The sequence below is a fragment of the Hipposideros armiger genome, unplaced genomic scaffold (genome assembly GCF_001890085.2).
Source record: "Hipposideros armiger isolate ML-2016 unplaced genomic scaffold, ASM189008v1 scaffold_309, whole genome shotgun sequence".
Classification (NCBI taxonomy): domain Eukaryota; kingdom Metazoa; phylum Chordata; class Mammalia; order Chiroptera; family Hipposideridae; genus Hipposideros; species Hipposideros armiger.
This window is the reverse complement of record NW_017731659.1, coordinates 1,264,559-1,282,522: the sequence shown is the minus strand read 5'-3', so window position 1 is coordinate 1,282,522 and position 17,964 is coordinate 1,264,559. Positions and strand designations below refer to the sequence as shown.

The 17,964-nt window shown below is 45.9% G+C and overlaps 1 protein-coding gene across 1 annotated transcript in view; it reads left to right on the top strand.

Moving 5' to 3' along the window:
* The window catches only part of ACCSL (1-aminocyclopropane-1-carboxylate synthase homolog (inactive) like), a 135,232-nt gene extending 120,702 nt beyond the window's left edge, over window positions 1-14,530 (top strand). Inside the window, exons 2-15 of the mRNA XM_019659975.1 lie at window positions 4,150-4,667; window positions 5,917-5,976; window positions 6,481-6,551; window positions 6,918-6,987; window positions 7,234-7,300; window positions 8,234-8,331; window positions 8,582-8,659; window positions 8,987-9,087; window positions 10,153-10,242; window positions 11,009-11,054; window positions 11,154-11,295; window positions 12,939-13,081; window positions 13,168-13,321; window positions 14,109-14,530. Coding sequence (XP_019515520.1) covers window positions 4,191-4,667; window positions 5,917-5,976; window positions 6,481-6,551; window positions 6,918-6,987; window positions 7,234-7,300; window positions 8,234-8,331; window positions 8,582-8,659; window positions 8,987-9,087; window positions 10,153-10,242; window positions 11,009-11,054; window positions 11,154-11,295; window positions 12,939-13,081; window positions 13,168-13,321; window positions 14,109-14,191 — 1,680 coding nt within the window. The 5' untranslated portion in view covers window positions 4,150-4,190 and the 3' untranslated portion in view covers window positions 14,192-14,530. The remainder of the gene's footprint in view (window positions 1-4,149; window positions 4,668-5,916; window positions 5,977-6,480; window positions 6,552-6,917; window positions 6,988-7,233; window positions 7,301-8,233; window positions 8,332-8,581; window positions 8,660-8,986; window positions 9,088-10,152; window positions 10,243-11,008; window positions 11,055-11,153; window positions 11,296-12,938; window positions 13,082-13,167; window positions 13,322-14,108) is intronic.
* The last annotated feature ends 3,434 nt before the right edge of the window (window positions 14,531-17,964 follow it).

Sequence of the window (17,964 nt, the reverse complement as noted above, 5' to 3'; positions counted from 1 at the left end):
AAGCATGGTTCTTTGCATCTAAGAAACATCAGTAAACAAAACAATCAAAGACCCTTGCTCTCATGGAGTTTAGAGGAGGGGACTAAAAATAAACAATGCACATAATAAATAAGTAAAGTCACAGTACATTTGAAGGGGAAACGTCCTATATAAAAATGGAAGGTAGAATGGGGGAGGGTGAACCACAGTGCGGGAAGGTGGAGCAGCCTATAGAATTGAGTGAGTGGTCATAGTAGGTCTACTGGAGAAGTTGATTTGAGCAAAGACTTGAAGCAGGTGAGGCAGGCAGGTCCTGGGGGCAGAGCAGTGCAGGTGCTGAAGCCCAGGTAGAGCGAAGGCCCAGGGAACTGCCCGCCCAGTGGGCTCTATACTGCAGTGCAGACTCCTGGGCCCAATTACAGACCCAATTACAGAATCAGAACCCCTTAGTGGGGCCCAGGCATCTGCACTTTGAACGAACACCCACTAAAGTTGGAGAAGAATCACAAGACAGGGTGTTCTCAGACCACAGGCCTTGCTTCTGTTTGTCCCCCCAGGGAAGGCAGGACAGGAGCTGCCCAGGGGAAAACACACATGGTTATGGGCCAGTTCTACCTGCCCTATCATTTTGATAGGTCCTCCTGTTTAGCCTTCACATCACCCTCTGTGAGGTAGGCTTCATGGCCTCCATCACTTTAACACAAGAAACTGAGGACCAGAAAGCCTGGGTGGCTCAGCTGAGGACCACGGTCAGGTGGGTGTGGGGGATTGGAACCAACCCTCCTGGTGGTCATTCCAGCGCTTCCTTGTCAACTTGCCCCTCTGCCCTAGACTAACCCATTTCAACCTGTCCTCAATCAGGGCCTCCCTTGAAATGGGGAAAGTTAGTAGCTCATTTGTGATTTATTGAGATTCACTTGTTCCAGTGGTTCTCAAACATTGGTAAGTATTCAAATCACCTAGCCCAGGCCCTAGCCTACTTCCAAGAGCCTTCTTGCACTTTCTTAGCTCTCCCGGTGATGCCAATGCCACCAACGTTTGCGAGCCCATGGCTCCAGAGCAGGGTGCTCTCAAGTGTGGGCGTTGCTGACCCTTCCTCTGTAATGGTGCCAAGAAAGGCCATTTTAGGTAATAGCGAGCTCCTGGGGAGACCCCCTTGGGAGGGAAAAGGTGTAGCTCATTGTTGCCCTTGAAAGCACTTTGTGCTTAAAAGCAGGGCTGCAGGCCCACAGAGGTAAGCAAGCGTAATGAGAGGAGGACAGCCGTGGAAAGGTCCCTGAGCCCAGCTGGTCAAGGACGGTTTCATGGGGCACAGCACTTTAGATCAAAGAAGAAATGAGGGGAGCCAGAGCCCAAGGTAAGTGCTGGTGGCAGGGTGGGGCGAGCCGCGGGATGTGGAGTGAGAGAGAGGCTTTTCAGGTGGGTTCCTGGACCCCCAGTGGGGTTGGGCCACCAATGGACTTACGGGGCATATGGAACCCCAAAAGTGAATGCCAAGCCTTGAATTTACGTGCACCCTCCCAGAAAGTTAGGAGGCACTGGGGTGGGAGGGATACCTGAGTGTGGCTTGAGGGGTATGTGCTTGGAGGCTGAGGAATATTGAAACCAAGAGTACAGGTAAGGAAACTTGAGGAGAGGGTTGGCATACTCCGATACCAGGCAATTTGGGGACGTTATTGCCTTTTTGGAACAGCATCATCCCCAATAGACTTTTCCCATGGAAAAGATAGGTCTTGGCAGAGGTCCAACTGCCAGGTTTCCTCCTGGCCTTGCCGCATACGCCATTTCCTTGTATCAGAAAACATTTTATCAGAAAAACACACCTCTTTTAGTTGGCCTCCATTTGCTGCACCATAAACCTACCTGAAGAGGTTCTCATTCTGACTGCTGGAAACAGCCTCCCTCCCTCCTCCAATGGCCTCTAGCGCCTCCAGCGGAATTCCCTGCTCCAGCTTGACCCCTGCTAGCTGTGCACCTGGAGCCCCAGGCGGAGGGTTGGGTGGGTGGGACGGAGTAGTGGAACCTTGGTAACAGCAAGGATTTCCAGGTCAAGAAGTCCAAGGGAGTCTCTAAACCAGCCTGAACTGGAATACCTTTAAGTTCTAGGACCTTGTGCTAGTCTATCTGATACTACAGAGCTGCCACAACTTTGATTTTGTTATTAAGGTGACATGAGACAAAGATACTCGTTATGTGAGATCCCAGCCTTGGGAAAGGGCGGAGCCCCGGGCAGAGCTTCTTGCCTGTTGAAGGGCGTTCCTCTCCGCCATCTTGGCCCTGCTCACCAGACTCCTCAGGACCAACATGGATGATGGGCACCACTTTTTGGAAGGCAAAACCAAAGGAACCCCACTTGATCCTGGAACTATCCCTTTCTGCCATCCAAATATGTGAAAGGACAGTGTGACCTACATACCCCCAGGGCTGACAGCTCCATTGAAATGACCCTCTTACATCTAGGGAAGGGAGGGTGGGCAAGAACGAAGCTTTTGCTTATGCTACAAAAGGTTAGTCCAGGCATAAGAGCTCACATTTGTTCAATTTCTTTCTAAGTGGTAAGCTCCCAACACGGATGAGTGAAGTTCTTTATATCACTGTTGACGAAACGTAGGCATCCTGAGTCAAGACTCGGTGCATCTTTGTCCTGTAGTCTCATCTGGCCATAGCTCCCTCTTCCATGGCCAAAGTCCTGGTTCATGGCTCATGTGTTCACTGACTCGGCAACATTCTCGTGGTTGTGCCTCTCCTCCCGGTTACCTATGTGGCAGGCACAGTGCTAAGGATATAATGATGAAGGCTGACCTAGGCAGATACTAAACAAGCAGCAGTACTGTCATATAGAAGTATAGGTTGCTATGGGAACATCACAAGCAGACCGAACATAGTTTGGAGAAGTTGGGCAGAGTGTTGGGTACTTTGAAGTGCTGGCGCCACACTTGTAAAAGAAGTAACAAGGTTTTACATATGTCAGGGGATGTGACTTCGAAGAAGAATATGGAATTTGGTGGAAGGGGCATAAATCTCTATTCTTAGAAAAAGAAGTCTCGGTGTCTGGGGATATGAGGAATTATATTGTAAAGACGAGAGGCCGCTGTTGGCCCGAGATTTTCTTACCTTGTGGCTTCTGCTATCTGATTGTTGTTTGGTTGATTCTTTAAGACTTTAAAATGGTGTTCCTTAGGTCTTATGCAGCATTTTGACTTCTTTTCAGACAGAGGACCGCCTGCATAATCAGAGGTTCTCAAAGTATGTATAGTCCCAGGAACATGTTAGAATTGAAAATTCTCAGGTCCCACTACTGAATCGAAGTCTGGCAATGAGGCCTACTCATCTCTGCCCTAACAAGGCCTCTGAGGGATTCTGGTGGACTTTGAACTTTGAGAACCATGTATCTAGCCCACAGTTACTAGTGATGGAAGTCTAAGGCAGCTGTCACAGTGAGCCTGTTCAAGGTGTTTACAGGAAGTGAGAAGGAAGGAGGATGGAAAGAATGAGTGTTGAATATCTGGTATAGCTAACTTGGATAAAATAGGCAAAAAGAATACGGGGGTGGTGAACTTTGTCTATGAAAGGCCAGATAGTAAATATTTTAGGCCTTGTCGATTGTATGGTCTGTGCCACAACTATTCAACTCTGCCATTGTAGTTAGTATAAAAGCTGCCATAGATAATACCTATGCAACCAAACAACTGTGACTGTTCCAGTAAAACTAACTTTACAAAACGAGGTGGCAGGCTGGATTGGGCCCTTGGGCAGCAGTTTACTCCATGCTATTCTAGCAGAATGATTTACTCAGCTTCTCTTCCTGTCCTGTCCCAGCAGCAAAATCCTTTTCTTCCTTAAAACCCTATAAAGTAGGAATTACTCTGGTTGAAGCTCAGGGTGGAGAACTCAGAGCCTGTTCAGTGTCCCCTTTTCCTCAAAGTGATCCCCAAGGCTCTTCCTCAGAACACATTTCAATACCAAAAAGTACAGAGCTCCACTGTCTGGGCTTGGGGGCCACGTAGGCATTGCCCTTGAATGAGAGGTTAACTCCTCCTGAACCGATTGGGGCCTATAACCATGGCATGGGAGTGGGAGGAACCAGAGGCCAGTACGAGATCAAATCTGGACCTGAGGGTTAGGGAGAGTCCCCTTTGCTGCCCTCATGGTCTCTCTCTTTCTCTGCAGGTTCGGGCCAGCCTGCTGAGGCCAAAACAAAGACGCAGACTATGAGTCACCAATCAGTAACCCTGCACAAGCCCCGTGGCCAGATGAGGAGCCAGGGTCTCAGAAACCAGAGCATGCAGCTGAAGGAGATGCTGCTGCGCTTGCAGCACACCATAGAGGACTACATCATGCAGCTGAAGACCCGGCACCTGCAGCAGGACCCGGGGCCGGAGGAGCAAAGGCACAGGCAGGCCGCCAGGGAGCAGGAAGCCACCCTGGTCCACTTAATGTGCCAGGTGGTCAACCTCTTACAGCCTTGCCCACCCCTGGACTCGAGTGGCCATGTTGGAGCTGGGCAGCAGGCCCAGTCATCCAGGCAGCCTGACCAGCAAGGTCGCCCACTGAGTGATTTGCAAGCTGCAGTCATCAGCTATGACCTGTCCAACCGAGGGATCGACATCTCTACTGTATACCAGTCCAGCTTCCAGGACTACAAAGCCTACCTAGGAGACAAATACCATGAGGACAAGAACCCCTTGGTGAGAACAGAAGGGTTACACTCGAGAGCCCCAATTACTGGGATTTACTGAGTCCTGTGCCAAGTCCTGTGCTCTCTTGTTTACTCTTCCCAGTCCCATGAAGTAGGTGCTATTGTCACCTTATAGATTAAGGAATGGGCAAGTTCAATTAAGAAATTAAGTGACACACCCAAGAAAGGTAAGAGCTGGGCTCCAGTCCTCCGCTCTGCGTGCTTTCCCTAAATACTTGCTCTTACCCCCCGGGAGTCGCTGCCTCCATGGAACTCGGTCTGGTGAGGAATGTAGTCAGCCATCGGGAAATGACATTGTTTCTGAGAACACTAAGAGGATGCCTGCTTTGAGTGGTCTGTGTGTGAAGATATTTTAAAGGCTATCAGCCAGCCTATGGTGGTGATGGGAGGGCGGGTCCTCCAGGAGGGCGAACAGAATTATGAAATTTTTAAGGTGGGAAAGGCTTGGAGTGATTGGAAAAAGAGGCTCATGTGGCTAGAGTAGGGACAATGAGCACTGTGACAAGAGGTATGGACGAGGTAGGCAGTTGGGAGGGGTTTGGATGTTCTCCTAAGGGTGATAGGGAACCGATGAAAGGATTCCATCAATGGAGGCTCACAACAGGTCCCCAGCCAGAGGGTGGAAGACAGCACAAGTCATAACCTTCCCTTCTGTTCAAGCTAAGTGACATGTGGTCAGTGGCCATGTGCTTTTCTGGGGACCAAGTGAGTGAGGTATCTCTTGGGACTCTGAGGGACCGTTCTTCCTCCAATAACTTGAAGAGCTCTTACACAAAGGTGGAAATAGCAGGGATGGGTATGAGGCAGGGTCTGTGGTCCTTAAGGATCGAGGCTCTCAGGCCCATCACCAAGGTCACACGGCTAGTAGATGACTCCACCTTTCTGAGCTTCACTCCCTGTAAAGCTGGGATTGTAATGAACTCTTTTCTCAGGAGTGGAGAGAATAGAAGAAACTCACATGAAGCACTTAGTGTAGCATCTGGTACATAATAACTCAATGATGGGTAGCTGTTACATAATCTAACTATTATTTATCTGTATGGCTTTAAAGGAGAAAATGACACGCTGTAAGATTTTGGGTTTGTAGAAAGTTGTCTAATACTTTAAAATTCTCAAACATGGATTGAATTGCCTCATGGGCAGTCTGAAATCTCCATTTGAAATCATCTGGGACATGTTTAAAGGGGTCCATCTGGGCCTGGGCAAGAGGACTGATGTCAGATTCCTTCCATCTCCAGGGCTTCATTAACCTTGGTGTCAGCGAGAACAAGCTCTGCATGGACCTGATGACTGAAAGGGTAAGCCAGGTTCAGGCTCAGTCCCCCTTGAATGTTCCTCAGCATGTGATAGATACAGGAGTGGGACTTAGGAGAGTGGGGAAGGGAGTGGGGGAAATATTGGGTCGTTGGGAAAGTCGTGATGCATTTTTGCATTGAAAAACATAGAAAAATATGTCATGACTTTCCCAATGACCCAATAGCTTCTAGAATAACACATCTAACCTTCGGGATTTGCTCTGTTCAGAGGTGTTCTCTGGGTGGAATGTGGTGGGTAGGCAGCCAAGGGAGCCTCTGGTCCATGTGTAGGGTTGAGGATGTCTTAAACACTTCCCAGTGAGTTATCTATTTGTGTACTCTGATAAGATTGAGGCCTCCATTCATTCAGGAGCACATGGCACCTATCACCATTGCCCTTCTGTGAGGCCCTGTGTTATAGGGCAAACACCCACATGCATCCTGGGAGCAGGATGAAGACTGTTGGGCTACCCGGTCTGGCTGACCTCACATTCTATTTGTCAACAGTTGAGTCGGAGTGACATGAACTACATTGAGGATGCCCTGTTGCAATATACTGACTGGAGAGGACAACCATTGTAAGTGAGCTCCAGATCTGTGGCCTTCGGGTCTACAGGAAACTGAACTCATGCAGGGAAGGACTCAAGATGCCAGATTCTTGGTTGGCTACCTCCATGTTTCTTTGGGAAACAATTCTAGGAAATGCCTAGGGCAAAACCTCGTCCAGAGGCAGCCAGGTATACTCGAAATAACACTGCCCTATAATTTAAAAGGCCTGCGTTCTTGTCCAAATTTATGATCTGTCACCTGGAGAGTCAATAGCCTCTTGTCAGTAGCCCTGTAACATGAGGTTGGATGCCTTCTTCTTTGGAAAAAACTGAAGTCTAGACCCTGAAAGGAGGAATGGGCTTGGGAACCACAAGTCTCTCTGGGTCTGCCCACAGCCTGCGTGAAGAAGTGGCCCGGTTCCTGACCTACTACTGCAAGGCCCCTGCCCAGCTGGATCCAGAAAACGTGAGTCTGTATCCCAGTCTCACTGCCATGCTAGAGGAGGGCTGTATTCTTGCGGGACTCTCTGTGTTTTCTAGAAGGTACAGGGAGAACCAGCAGAGACCCTCATGGCCAGGACAGGGAAGTCCAATGGGTCCCCACGGAGGAGGCTCCTGGTACCTGTCCCTACCCAGGAGTAGGAAGACGGGGACTAGCCCTTCATACCTGGGGACTGGATTTTGACTTCTGCTGTCTGTGCATGTTTTTCAGGTGGTTGTTCTAAATGGCTGCTGCTCTGTCTTCTTGGCACTGGCCATGGTTCTGTGTGACCCAGGTGGTGAGTCAGTGGGCTCTGCCCTCCCTCAGGGAAACAGCAGCACATGGGCATTGGGCCTTAGGGATGAACAGCATCTTGACTCAAGGCCTTTCCTCAAAAATGCTGGGAATCCCCTACACTAATCAGAACATCTCCCTACTATTTCTGTAGGAGCGAGGGATTTGGGTTTCCATTTGATAAGGAAGAAAATCATGTGACAGTTCTCAGGAATGGTGACATTAGGAGCCTACTCATTTTAGTATTATCTGGGTTTGGGGGCTCAACTCCAGTGCAGAGAGCATTGGTAAACTGGCTTACACTATAGAATTTCAATCACCTCAAAAATAAAAATAGTCTAATTAGTTCTAGACCAAATGAGGCTGAGAGATCTGTTCTCAATGTCCCTCTGAACAATGCCCAAACAAGAGTCTCGGATCTTACTGAGCTCTGGCTGCATGGAGGGAAGTCACCAAGATGGTCAGTTTCATTCAGACGAGTGGATCCTTGGTTAGCTCATCAATGAGGCCAAATGGATGGGAAGAAAAGAACACAGGAGATCACCAGGTACAGATAACCTGAGTCATGTGGAGAGGTGAGAGCCCTCCCTGTGCAGGGAACACAGCCTCCAGTATTTGGCCTGGACCTGACCAGACCTTATCAATGACCGGTGCTCCTCTTGCGAGTAAGGCTGGCTTGATCCGTGCCCTGATTTCTGAGCCATTCCTAGCAATATTCTTCCCTGTCTCCTTCTCTAGTATACCCCCAAAGAAGAAATTTGAGTTGTGTTCCCCAAATACTGTTTATAAGAATGGATAACTTTTATAGAGCCTGAGCACAAAAGCATTAATCCCAAGTAGGAGGGATTGCCAGAGTAACATGCTCTGTAGGTAGGGGTTCTGGCAGGTTCTGACTGAGAGACCCAGGACTGACAGCTTTGTCTCCGTGTACTTCCAGAGGCCTTTCTGACCCCCACCCCCTTCTATGGTGGCTTCGCCTTTACTTCCCACCTGTACACGAAAGTTGAGCTGATTCATGTGCACCTGGACAGCGAGGTCAGAATGGGGCCCCTTCCCCTGCTCAGCTCACCAAGGCAGTGGGATGTTCTGGGGCATTGGGAAGGTGTAGGGGGCGTTGCATTCCTCCCGTGTAAGTGATGGTGGCGGGGAGGATGGAGAAATCAGGGCTAAGGGGGCATGTGGGACTGGCGCCCTGGGTGTGAAGGCGAAGGATTGTTCAGGGCTTCTAGGAATGAGGGATGAAAGCGTTCAGACAGGCAGTCCTCAGGCAGTGTTTGTCTTCCAGGTCACTGGTGCAAACGCCTGTCCGTTCCAGCTCACTGTGGGCAAGTTGGAGAAAGCCATGCTTGAGGCTAGGCTTAAGGTAAGGAGGTCTCCATGTGTTCAGGGTGGGCCCTGCTGCCTCTGAAAGGGCTTCAGCCCTAAAACTGCTACAACTTGCTCACCAAGTCAGTGTGGGCTCCTTCAGAAGAGGCAGTGTCCCAGGGGCATGTCCCCTCGGAACTCTGAGCCCTGCCTGGGGCCTCCCCCAGAGCGCCTTCCTGCTCCTCCTCTGGGGGCAGTATGGTAGTTGTTTCGAGATCCTGCCTAGGCCTTCGTGAGGTGTCCTGTGTTGGGTGTCCTGACTGACCTTGGCTGAACTTGAAGATGTAAAGGATTTGTGTTCACTGGGTTGCTGGGTTCTTTTTAGGGGAAGCACGTCAAAGGCCTTCTGCTCATCAGCCCCCAGAATCCTCTGGGAGACGTCTACTCCCGGGACGCACTGAAGGAATACCTGGAGTTTGCCAAGAGGTAGGGGTTCGGCCCTTGAGACTAGACGGAGACCCTAAACAGGGTTCCGTTCTTGCTGGTCGTCAAGAAGTCAGAACCAGGAATAATTTACCCTAAATATTCTTGCTGCTTACTGTGTTCTGCAAAGCAGTGTATAACTAAGTGAAATTCAGATGAAGGAATACGCACTCATCTGCCTATCGCATTGACCAAGCTTTTTTTGCCATTTCCTTTCTAGTCTTGTCCATGTACAGACACCTACACAACAATGTTACTACAGTCTTGTTGCTTTTCCACCTGTTCGTGGAAGCACTTTCTCCCAGCATCCATTTCTCAAACCACTTGGCCTGAGGTGCCAAGGAAGACAGACTCTCGAATCTGGGAGGTGAAGATGAAGACGTGTCTCTAAAGAACTTTCATGTCCCATTCCTAAGATCATGTTCACATCACATATCTCAGGAGTCTTGAAACAGCCCTATTAGTTGGGGTAGAAAACCTTCTATTTTCTAGAAATGCACTAATTCAAGCCACATAAACTAACCCACACCAATGAATGGCATAGCATAGGGACCAGAGGAAGAACGCTGGAAGTTGTGGGCTGGAATTGGACAGAACTGGGTTCATACACAGCTCCAAAACCTAAGGGAGGGAATTAACTTTATAGAAACTGAGTTTCTGCATCTGTGAGATGGAGATAACAGCTTCAGAGGGCTGTTGGGAGAATAAACATGATATGCACAAGCTCTTAGCCCACTTACCACCATTGTTTCAGGCTCGGGGTGGGAGTTCCTGACTGTACAAGATGAAAATTGGCTGAGATACCCATCTACTGCCCATTGGTCTCTGCTTGATGAGTGAAGGGTTAGGTAACATGTTCTCATGCGTGTCTTTTGGGTTCTATTCCTACCTAGTACTCCCAAGCCAGATCTAGGGTAGAGTGTACCAGCCTCTCTACCTTACCATGACCCTGGGAAGGGTTCAATGGGCTGCTGGGGCCGTAGGAGTATCTGATCTGTATCCAGAGCTGACCACGAAGAATGTGAGTTCAGATTACAGAGAGAGCCTTGATATTCTCCTGGTTTGCAGGTATAACCTACATGTGATTATAGATGAGATTTACATGCTGTCTGTGTTTGATGAATCCATCACATTCCACAGTGTTCTGAGCATGGAAAGGTGAGTTGGTCTCAGCCAGAGTTGGAATGAGAACCATGAAGTTCCTGCTTTTGTGCGGTGAGTTCATGTGCCATAAATTTAACTGGCTAAGTGCTCGGAACTGAGTTAAATGTGAAAACGAGCAAAGTGTGATCCTTCCTCCCAAGTACTTTTTCATCTAAATGCCATTTTGTACACAAGGTAACTTGAGGGCAACGTAGAAAGTGCACTGGAGGGCAAGGTAGGAAGTGCACTATCAAAGGTCAAGATAAACCCCTACGAAAGGTCAGGGTGGGACCCTCTTGGTTAGTAGAACACACGAGGAGAATAAAAACAGGACTGAAAATTTTTAAGGGTAGTATTTGACCTTAAGATAGGATTCCAGCAGCCAAAGTAAGGGACGGACATGCCTGGCAGAAGAGACAGCTTTACCAAAGGTGGGACATAAGAAATAGGTGAGCACATTTTAGACACAGTGGGTAGCCCATGTTGTATAGAGCCAACTGCCAAGGAGGTGGCTTTGGACCAGCTGGAGGAAGGCCACCAGCCGGGCTGAGGGTCCCGGATTTCACTCAGTAGAGCAGTCCTATCTTGTTCCCCCCAAATACCTTGTGTTTATTCCTGGATTAACTGGGGCATCTGTTTCTTGAACTTTGGGCCTAGTTCAAGTTCTATGTCAAGATTCTGCTGTCTTAGGAAGGACCTCAAGTCCACTTTCCTTTGCATAGAACCCAAGTCTTCATTTTTCAAATATTTCTCCATAATCTTGATTATATTGTTTCTTCAGTTTGCCTGACCCCAAGAGGACTCATGTGATCTGGGGCACCAGTAAGGTTAGTCCCAGCTGCCTGGCCGTGGGTAAGAAAGGAAGGGGAGCCAGGATCAGAAGGCAGACAAACCAGGTATTCCCTCCCCTACCTCTCTTCCTCTAGGATTTCGGGATCTCTGGCTTCCGTTTTGGTGCTCTGTACACCCAAAACAAGGAGGTGGCCTCTGCCGTGAGCTCTTTTGGCTACGTCCACGGCATCTCTGGCATTGCCCAGCACAAGCTGTGTCGGCTGCTCCAGGACAAAGGTACTGAGCTCCATCCAGGCATCATGGCAGACTGATGGCCATGGGGAATTCCTGGGTCTGCTTGGGCCTCTGACACTGACATCCCGTTCACTGTGTCAAGTGTAACAGTGGAGGACGGGAAGTTTGAAGGAAGGCAGGATGAAGCTCGGTGGTACAGGAGGGTGTAGACAGAAGAGGGACGTGCTCATCTGAAACACAGGATGGGCTTTAATTTCTGGCTGTCTGGTAGCTGATGCTCTGCCTGAAAAGGGGATGGTCAGTTGTCATCTGAGCTTTCAGGTAGGAACTTCAGAAATCAGTCTTCCTTTGAAGGTCTATTTTTCCTCCCTAATGCCCTGCTTGCTTACAGAAAGATTACAAAGAAATGCCCTGATGCCTCAACTGTGACTTAACTTCATCTTCCAAGGTGGCCAAAGGAGAAATGCCATTGGGCATGTTAGCGTGGCTCTATCTATGGCATCTCGATTCATCTGCTCGCTTGGATCGCACATGAACGCTGGCTTCAGAGAGCCCTTCCCCCTTTAATGTCAAACTTAGATAAGGCCCCCTTTATTTAATTCCTAGTAGTACAGCAGATGCCAGGCTGGATGATTTAAATTAAAAGCTGCTCTATAGTCGATAAACTAACATAACCAGATAATCGGGTTTAAAAAAAAAAGTATTTTCAGCTTAAGTAGAGTAAAAGGGTAGATAGGAGAAATCCAACTCGATGTTTTCCTGCATGGGGCCAGGCCCTTTGATATTTGACAGAAGCTAGGTTCCCAGGCCCTTGAACACTGGTTCTCAACCTTGAATGCATATGGGAATCACATGAGGAGCTTAAATACTGATGTGTGGGCTCCACCCAAAGATAACGATTCAGACCAGGGGTTGGCAAACTGCGGCTCACGAGCCACATGAGGCTCTTTGGATACGTTCCATCTCAAAAGTTTGCCGACCTCTGCAAGAGCCAATCCTGTCCCTTACAACAATTTAAACATTATTCGAGAACCATAAATATATTTTTACAAATAAGGAAAATTTAAAGTAATATTATAAATGAAACTATGATAGTTTTACTTTCATTTTCAATTTTACTTCAGAGCCACATGTATGTACCCAAAGAGCCGCGTGTGGCTCGCGAGCCCCAGTTTGCCGACCCCTGGCAGCTCTTCCATCTCAAAAGTTTGCCAACTCCTGATTTAGACGATCTGGGAATCTAATCTGGGAATTAGGACTTCGAAAAGCTCCCCAGGTCACCTTTGTGAGGCCAATGCTGAGAACAACTAAGCTAAGATCACCCCCAAGCAGACCTGGGCTCCTCCAAGTCCACTATGGGAGGCTGTAAGGCTGGAGGTAAGGGGAGCTGTGAGTACCTGCCACTTGCTCAGCCGACAACAGCAGCATCACCTGATATAGGTGATAATCTGACTTCCAGTGTCAAGAGTGTGACATCAAACAGAACACTCCTGCTGGCTCATTGAGAAGCCCAATGTGTCCACCAGAGCCATCGGTAGGAGTGTTGGGTATGGATGCCATCAGCTCAAATCTAACAGTCAGTCTTGGATACAATAGCTGCCAGGAAGCCCAGGTCGGTAAGGAATGCTGGGCAGATCTCTGCCCACGACAAGACCTGTGACAGCATTCTACCTCCGCCCATCCAGAATGGATCGACAAGGTGTACCTGCCCACTAATCGCTCCCGGCTACAGGCCGTTCACAGATATGTCACCAGCAATTTGAAGGCACTGAAGATCCCTTTTCTTAATCGTGGCTCTGGCCTCTATATCTGGATCAATTTGAAAAAGGTGAGCTCCGGGAGTGAGGACCAGTGTTCTTTGGCAGACTTGGCTGATGGGTCTTGGACTCAGCTCTGTCCCTCTGCCTTCCCTAGTACCTGGACCCGTGCACATTTGAGCAAGAGCTGCTCCTCCATCGCCGATTCCTGGAAAACAAGCTGATTTTGTCCCGTGGCAAGTCCTACATGTGTACGGAGCCTGGCTGGTTTCGCCTCAACTTTTCGGATAAGCTCCTCTGCCTAAAACTTGGTGAGTGATGCTGACCTCCTAATCATGGCATCTCTCAAAGGTGCCCCATCCACTCCTGTAACCCAATGACTAAGTCTTGTCTTATTGGCCTTTAGCAACCTGTAGCTACAGCCCGTTTATACCACAGAAGGTTTACACTTTCACGTTTTGATTACATTCCTTTGCAAACAGGGAGTATAGGCACCTGCCATTGAGCATGGCATTGGGACTATACGCTAATTGGACGTGGTACTCTGCCCTGTAGGGCTTGCAGTCCAGTAGGTGAGATAGACAGGTAGATGATCAAAGAAGTTCAGGTTCTCCTCTGAAGGTTATGGAGAACATGACATTCATTTAAACAATGATCTCTTGCATCACACCACCTGTTGGGCACTGTTCTAACTGCTGGGAATAGAGCAGTGATGAGAGGACATTTATACCACAGAAAGATTCTGAGCTAATGTTGAGAATAGACTGAGTGAATAAACACTAGAGGCAATAGAAAATTGTGATGAGGCCAAATCCACAACCACGTTACAGGATTTGATATGAAACATGAAGGTGTCTGGCAGGCAGATAATGTGACAATGAACCTGAAAAAGAGCCACTGGGGATGCGGTAGGGAGACTTGGAAGTCCACCCCAAAGAAGGGTGGGATGAAGTTCAGCATCCCTCAACGAGAGGCTTCATGATGGTCTACCATGACCTGGGGATGCTTGGAGCCTACATGCAAACCTACTAAGTCTCTCTCTCTCTCTCTCTCTCTCTCTCTCTCTCTCTCTCTCCCCCCCCAATTTGGGTCCTGCAGGCATGCATCGGTTCTCTCAGACACTAGTAGAGCAGAGGCAGGATTGGATAGAGAAGCAACTGGAGGATGCACTGAGGGAATAAACAGTTTGCAGCCCAACCAACAGCTTGGGCCAGTCACATGCTCAGGGAGTCCCTGCCATCAGCCTCTGGTCCATGGAGCTGGGGCATCCACCGGGTGCTGTCACAGGGGAATCAGTGGGCTCCTCCAGAAATGGGCTCATCTGAGCCAGTCATTACTCTCCTTAAGCTGAGCATCTGTCATTTTTAGAAGCCTTGCCTCTTTTTATTCTTTGCTAGCCATTGTATGTGTGCGCAAAATGATTTTATGGGGGTTAGGGTGGGAAAGGCTAGAGAAATAAAGGGAGCTTTCTGCGTCCCTACTTAGATGGGTTGATTTTTGTATTCAATACCCAATAAATTCTGTATGCTCTTAAGTTCTAGGCTTGTTTTATTTCTTCCCCATTCTTTATAATCACCCTTGGGAACTATTTAACTTTTTTGTCCTTTTATTTTTAAATTCTAAGGCAGGTTATATATGTGAAAAAATACTGTGAATTCATTGGATGAATGAGGGAGCATATGGGACCAAAAGAAAAGGGCAAGATGTGAACCAGGGATGCTCTTGGGAATCTCTGTAATGGTAGCTAATAGACAGTCCTCCAAGGCAGTTCACTATACATATCATATGTGTATCCTTGGAAAAGACAGTCTAGAACAAAGGCAGTCAGTGTCCCTGCTTCCAAGACAGGCAATAATGTGAGAGACCCAGAAAGAGTCATCGCCTGACAGTATCTACAACCTTGCTAAATTCACTTATTAGCCCTTATTGTTTTGGGGGGATTTATTTGAATTTCCAATGTACCCAATCATGTTGCCTATTAAAAAAGATAGTTTTCCTTCTTCCTTTTTTGTATTTATTTCTTATTTTTCTATTCTAATTGCATTGCCTAGAACTTCCAGCCCAATTTTGAACAATGATGAGAGGGGACATTCTTGCCTTGTTGTCAATCTTAGCAGGATTGAGTTCAGTCTCAAGTATAACGTTGCTGTATTTTCCATACTGTCCTTTACCAGATAGAAAAGTTCCCTTCAGTTCTAGTTTGCTGAGAGTTTGACCATGAATGGGGTTCAGTTTTGTCAGATGTTTTGATCTCTACTGCTAGAGATGACATAATTTTTTTAAATGCTTAATGTGGTAAATTACATTGATATTTTAAAAAATGTTAAGCCAATGTCATAAACTCCATATAGTTATGATGTATCATCCTTTTATATATTTTTGGATTTCATTTGATATTAAGAATGTTCCATCTATTTTCATGAGGGATATTGTGATATATATGTCACAATATATCACAGTATATTATGGTGTCCAGGTAAAACTGACCCCAAATGTGTGGGGAAGTGTTCCTTCCTCAATTTTCTGAAAGTTTGTATCAAATTGACTTTTTAAAAATATTTAAATGTTTGGTAGAATTCACCTGTAAAGTCATCTTTTGTTTTCTTTGTGGAAAGACTTTTATTCTCCACCACTCCCCCCAACACACACACACACACACACACACACACACACACAATTTCTGTAACAGAGATAGGGCTATTCAGATTTCCTATTTCTGTATCAGTCTTAGCAATTTGTATCAAGAAAAATTTTGTTTCATCTAAGTTTAATTATTGACATATAAGGGAATATTATTACACTTTTACTCCTTTAATAGCTGTAGGATCAATAGTGTTTATCTTCTTTTTCTTTCCTGATATCGAAATGAGGTTTTTGATCAACTAATCTAAATGTTTATCATTGTATTAATCTTTTCGAAGAACCAACTTTGGGTTTCATTGATTTTTCTCTATTTATGTTTCATTTCCACTCTTACCTCTATTTCTTATTTACTTTGGGTTTAATTTGCTCTTTTTCTGGCCTCTTAATGTGGAAGCTTAGATCAATGGTTTTAAGCATATTTTTGTTTTGTTTCCTAATATAAGCCTTTAAAGCTAGTGATCTCTCTCCAAGCATTGCTGTAGCTACATATAATTTTGATATGTTGGGTTCTTACGATCATTCAGTTTTCTACTTTCCCCTTGTGATTTCTTTTTTTTTCATCTATGATTTATCTAGCCTATGTTGCTTAGTTTCCAAATATTTGGGGATTGATTATTTAGCTATCTTGGTTAATGACTTCTACTTTTGTGACGAAACAACATAAACTATGATTTCAATCCTTTGAAAGTTATTGAGACTTGTTTATGGCCAAGTATATGGTCTATTTTGGTCAACATTTCATATACACCTGAAGTGAATTCTACAGTTATTGGGTGTGGTGTTCTACAAATGTCAGTTAGGTTCAATTGTTCTGTAATGTTTAAATCTTCTGATTCTGTCATTTTATCAATCTTTCTATCACTGAGAGGGGCGCTACATTTTCCAGCTATAATTATTGATTTGTCTATTTCTCCTTTTTGTTAAGCTCTGCTTCATATATTTTGAATACACATTATTAGGGGTATAAACATTTAAAATTGCTATCCAGGTGAATTGACCATTTCATTATGAAATGTTTAAATTTTGGGTAATTCTTTTTGTTTCCAAGTCTATGTCAGATATTATGGACACCTCAGCTTTCTTACATTTTCTTTCTGTGTGTGTTAAAATACACCTAACATGAAATGTACCATCTTAACCATTTTTAAGTGTATAGTTCACTGGTGTTAAATACATTCCCATTGTTGTGCAGCCATCACCACCATCCAGCCCCATAAGTCTTTTCATCTTGCAAAACTGAAAATCTATACCCATTAAACAATACCCCATTATCTCCTTCCCTCAGCCCCTGGCAACCACGATGCTACTTTCTATGATTTTGACTATTCTAAGCACCTCATATGTGGACTCATACAGTGTTTTTTTGTGACTGGCTTATTTCACTCAGCATAATGTCCTCAAGATTCCTCCATGTTGTAGCATGTGTCAGGATTTCCTTTTTAAGGTGAAATAATATTGTATTAGACAATATTTTGCTTATCCATTCATTTGTTGATGGACACGAGTTGCTTCCATGTTTTAGCTATTGTGAATAATACTGCTATGAACATGGTGTACCAATGTCTTTGAGGCCCTGCTTTCAATTATTTTAGGAATATACCCAGAAGTAAAATGACTGAGCCACATGGTAATTCTATTTTTAATTTTTGGAGGAACCTCCATACTGTTTTGTTCAGCAGCTTTACTATTCTACATTCCCACCAATAGTGCAGAAGGGTTCCAATTTCTCCACATTCTTGCTAACACTTGTTTTCTGTTTTTGAATAGTAGCCATCCTCCTATGGTTGTTATTTGCATGGCATATTTTTTTCCAGTTTTACTTTAATCATTTGTTTTATTTAACATGTATGTTGCAAACACCATATACTTGAATCTTCATGTTTTATCCAGTCTGATCTTTTAATTGGCCCTTAGTCACTCAGTTTAATGTAATTATTAATATGGCTGAATTTAAGTCAACTACCTTGCTATTTGTTATCCATTTGTATCATATCCTCTGTTCATTTATCCTTCCTCCCTGCCTTCTTTCAGATTAATCAAACATTACTTAGTATTCCATTTCATTGACTTTTTTTGCTTCTCAGCTATACCTTTTGATTTAAAAAAATTGTTCTAGGAATTAATACTATATATACATTTCCAATGTCCTCAGGAGAAGTCCACAGTCCTTATCATAGTTTATTTACAAAGATTCATGACCTGACCCCTGCTTGTATCTCCAGCCTTTCTCCCAAACCTGGAAAGCTCTAGAAGTACTGAAAAGTTCATTAATGTTCTACACCGGCTCTAACCTTCAAGGCCCTATCAAAAT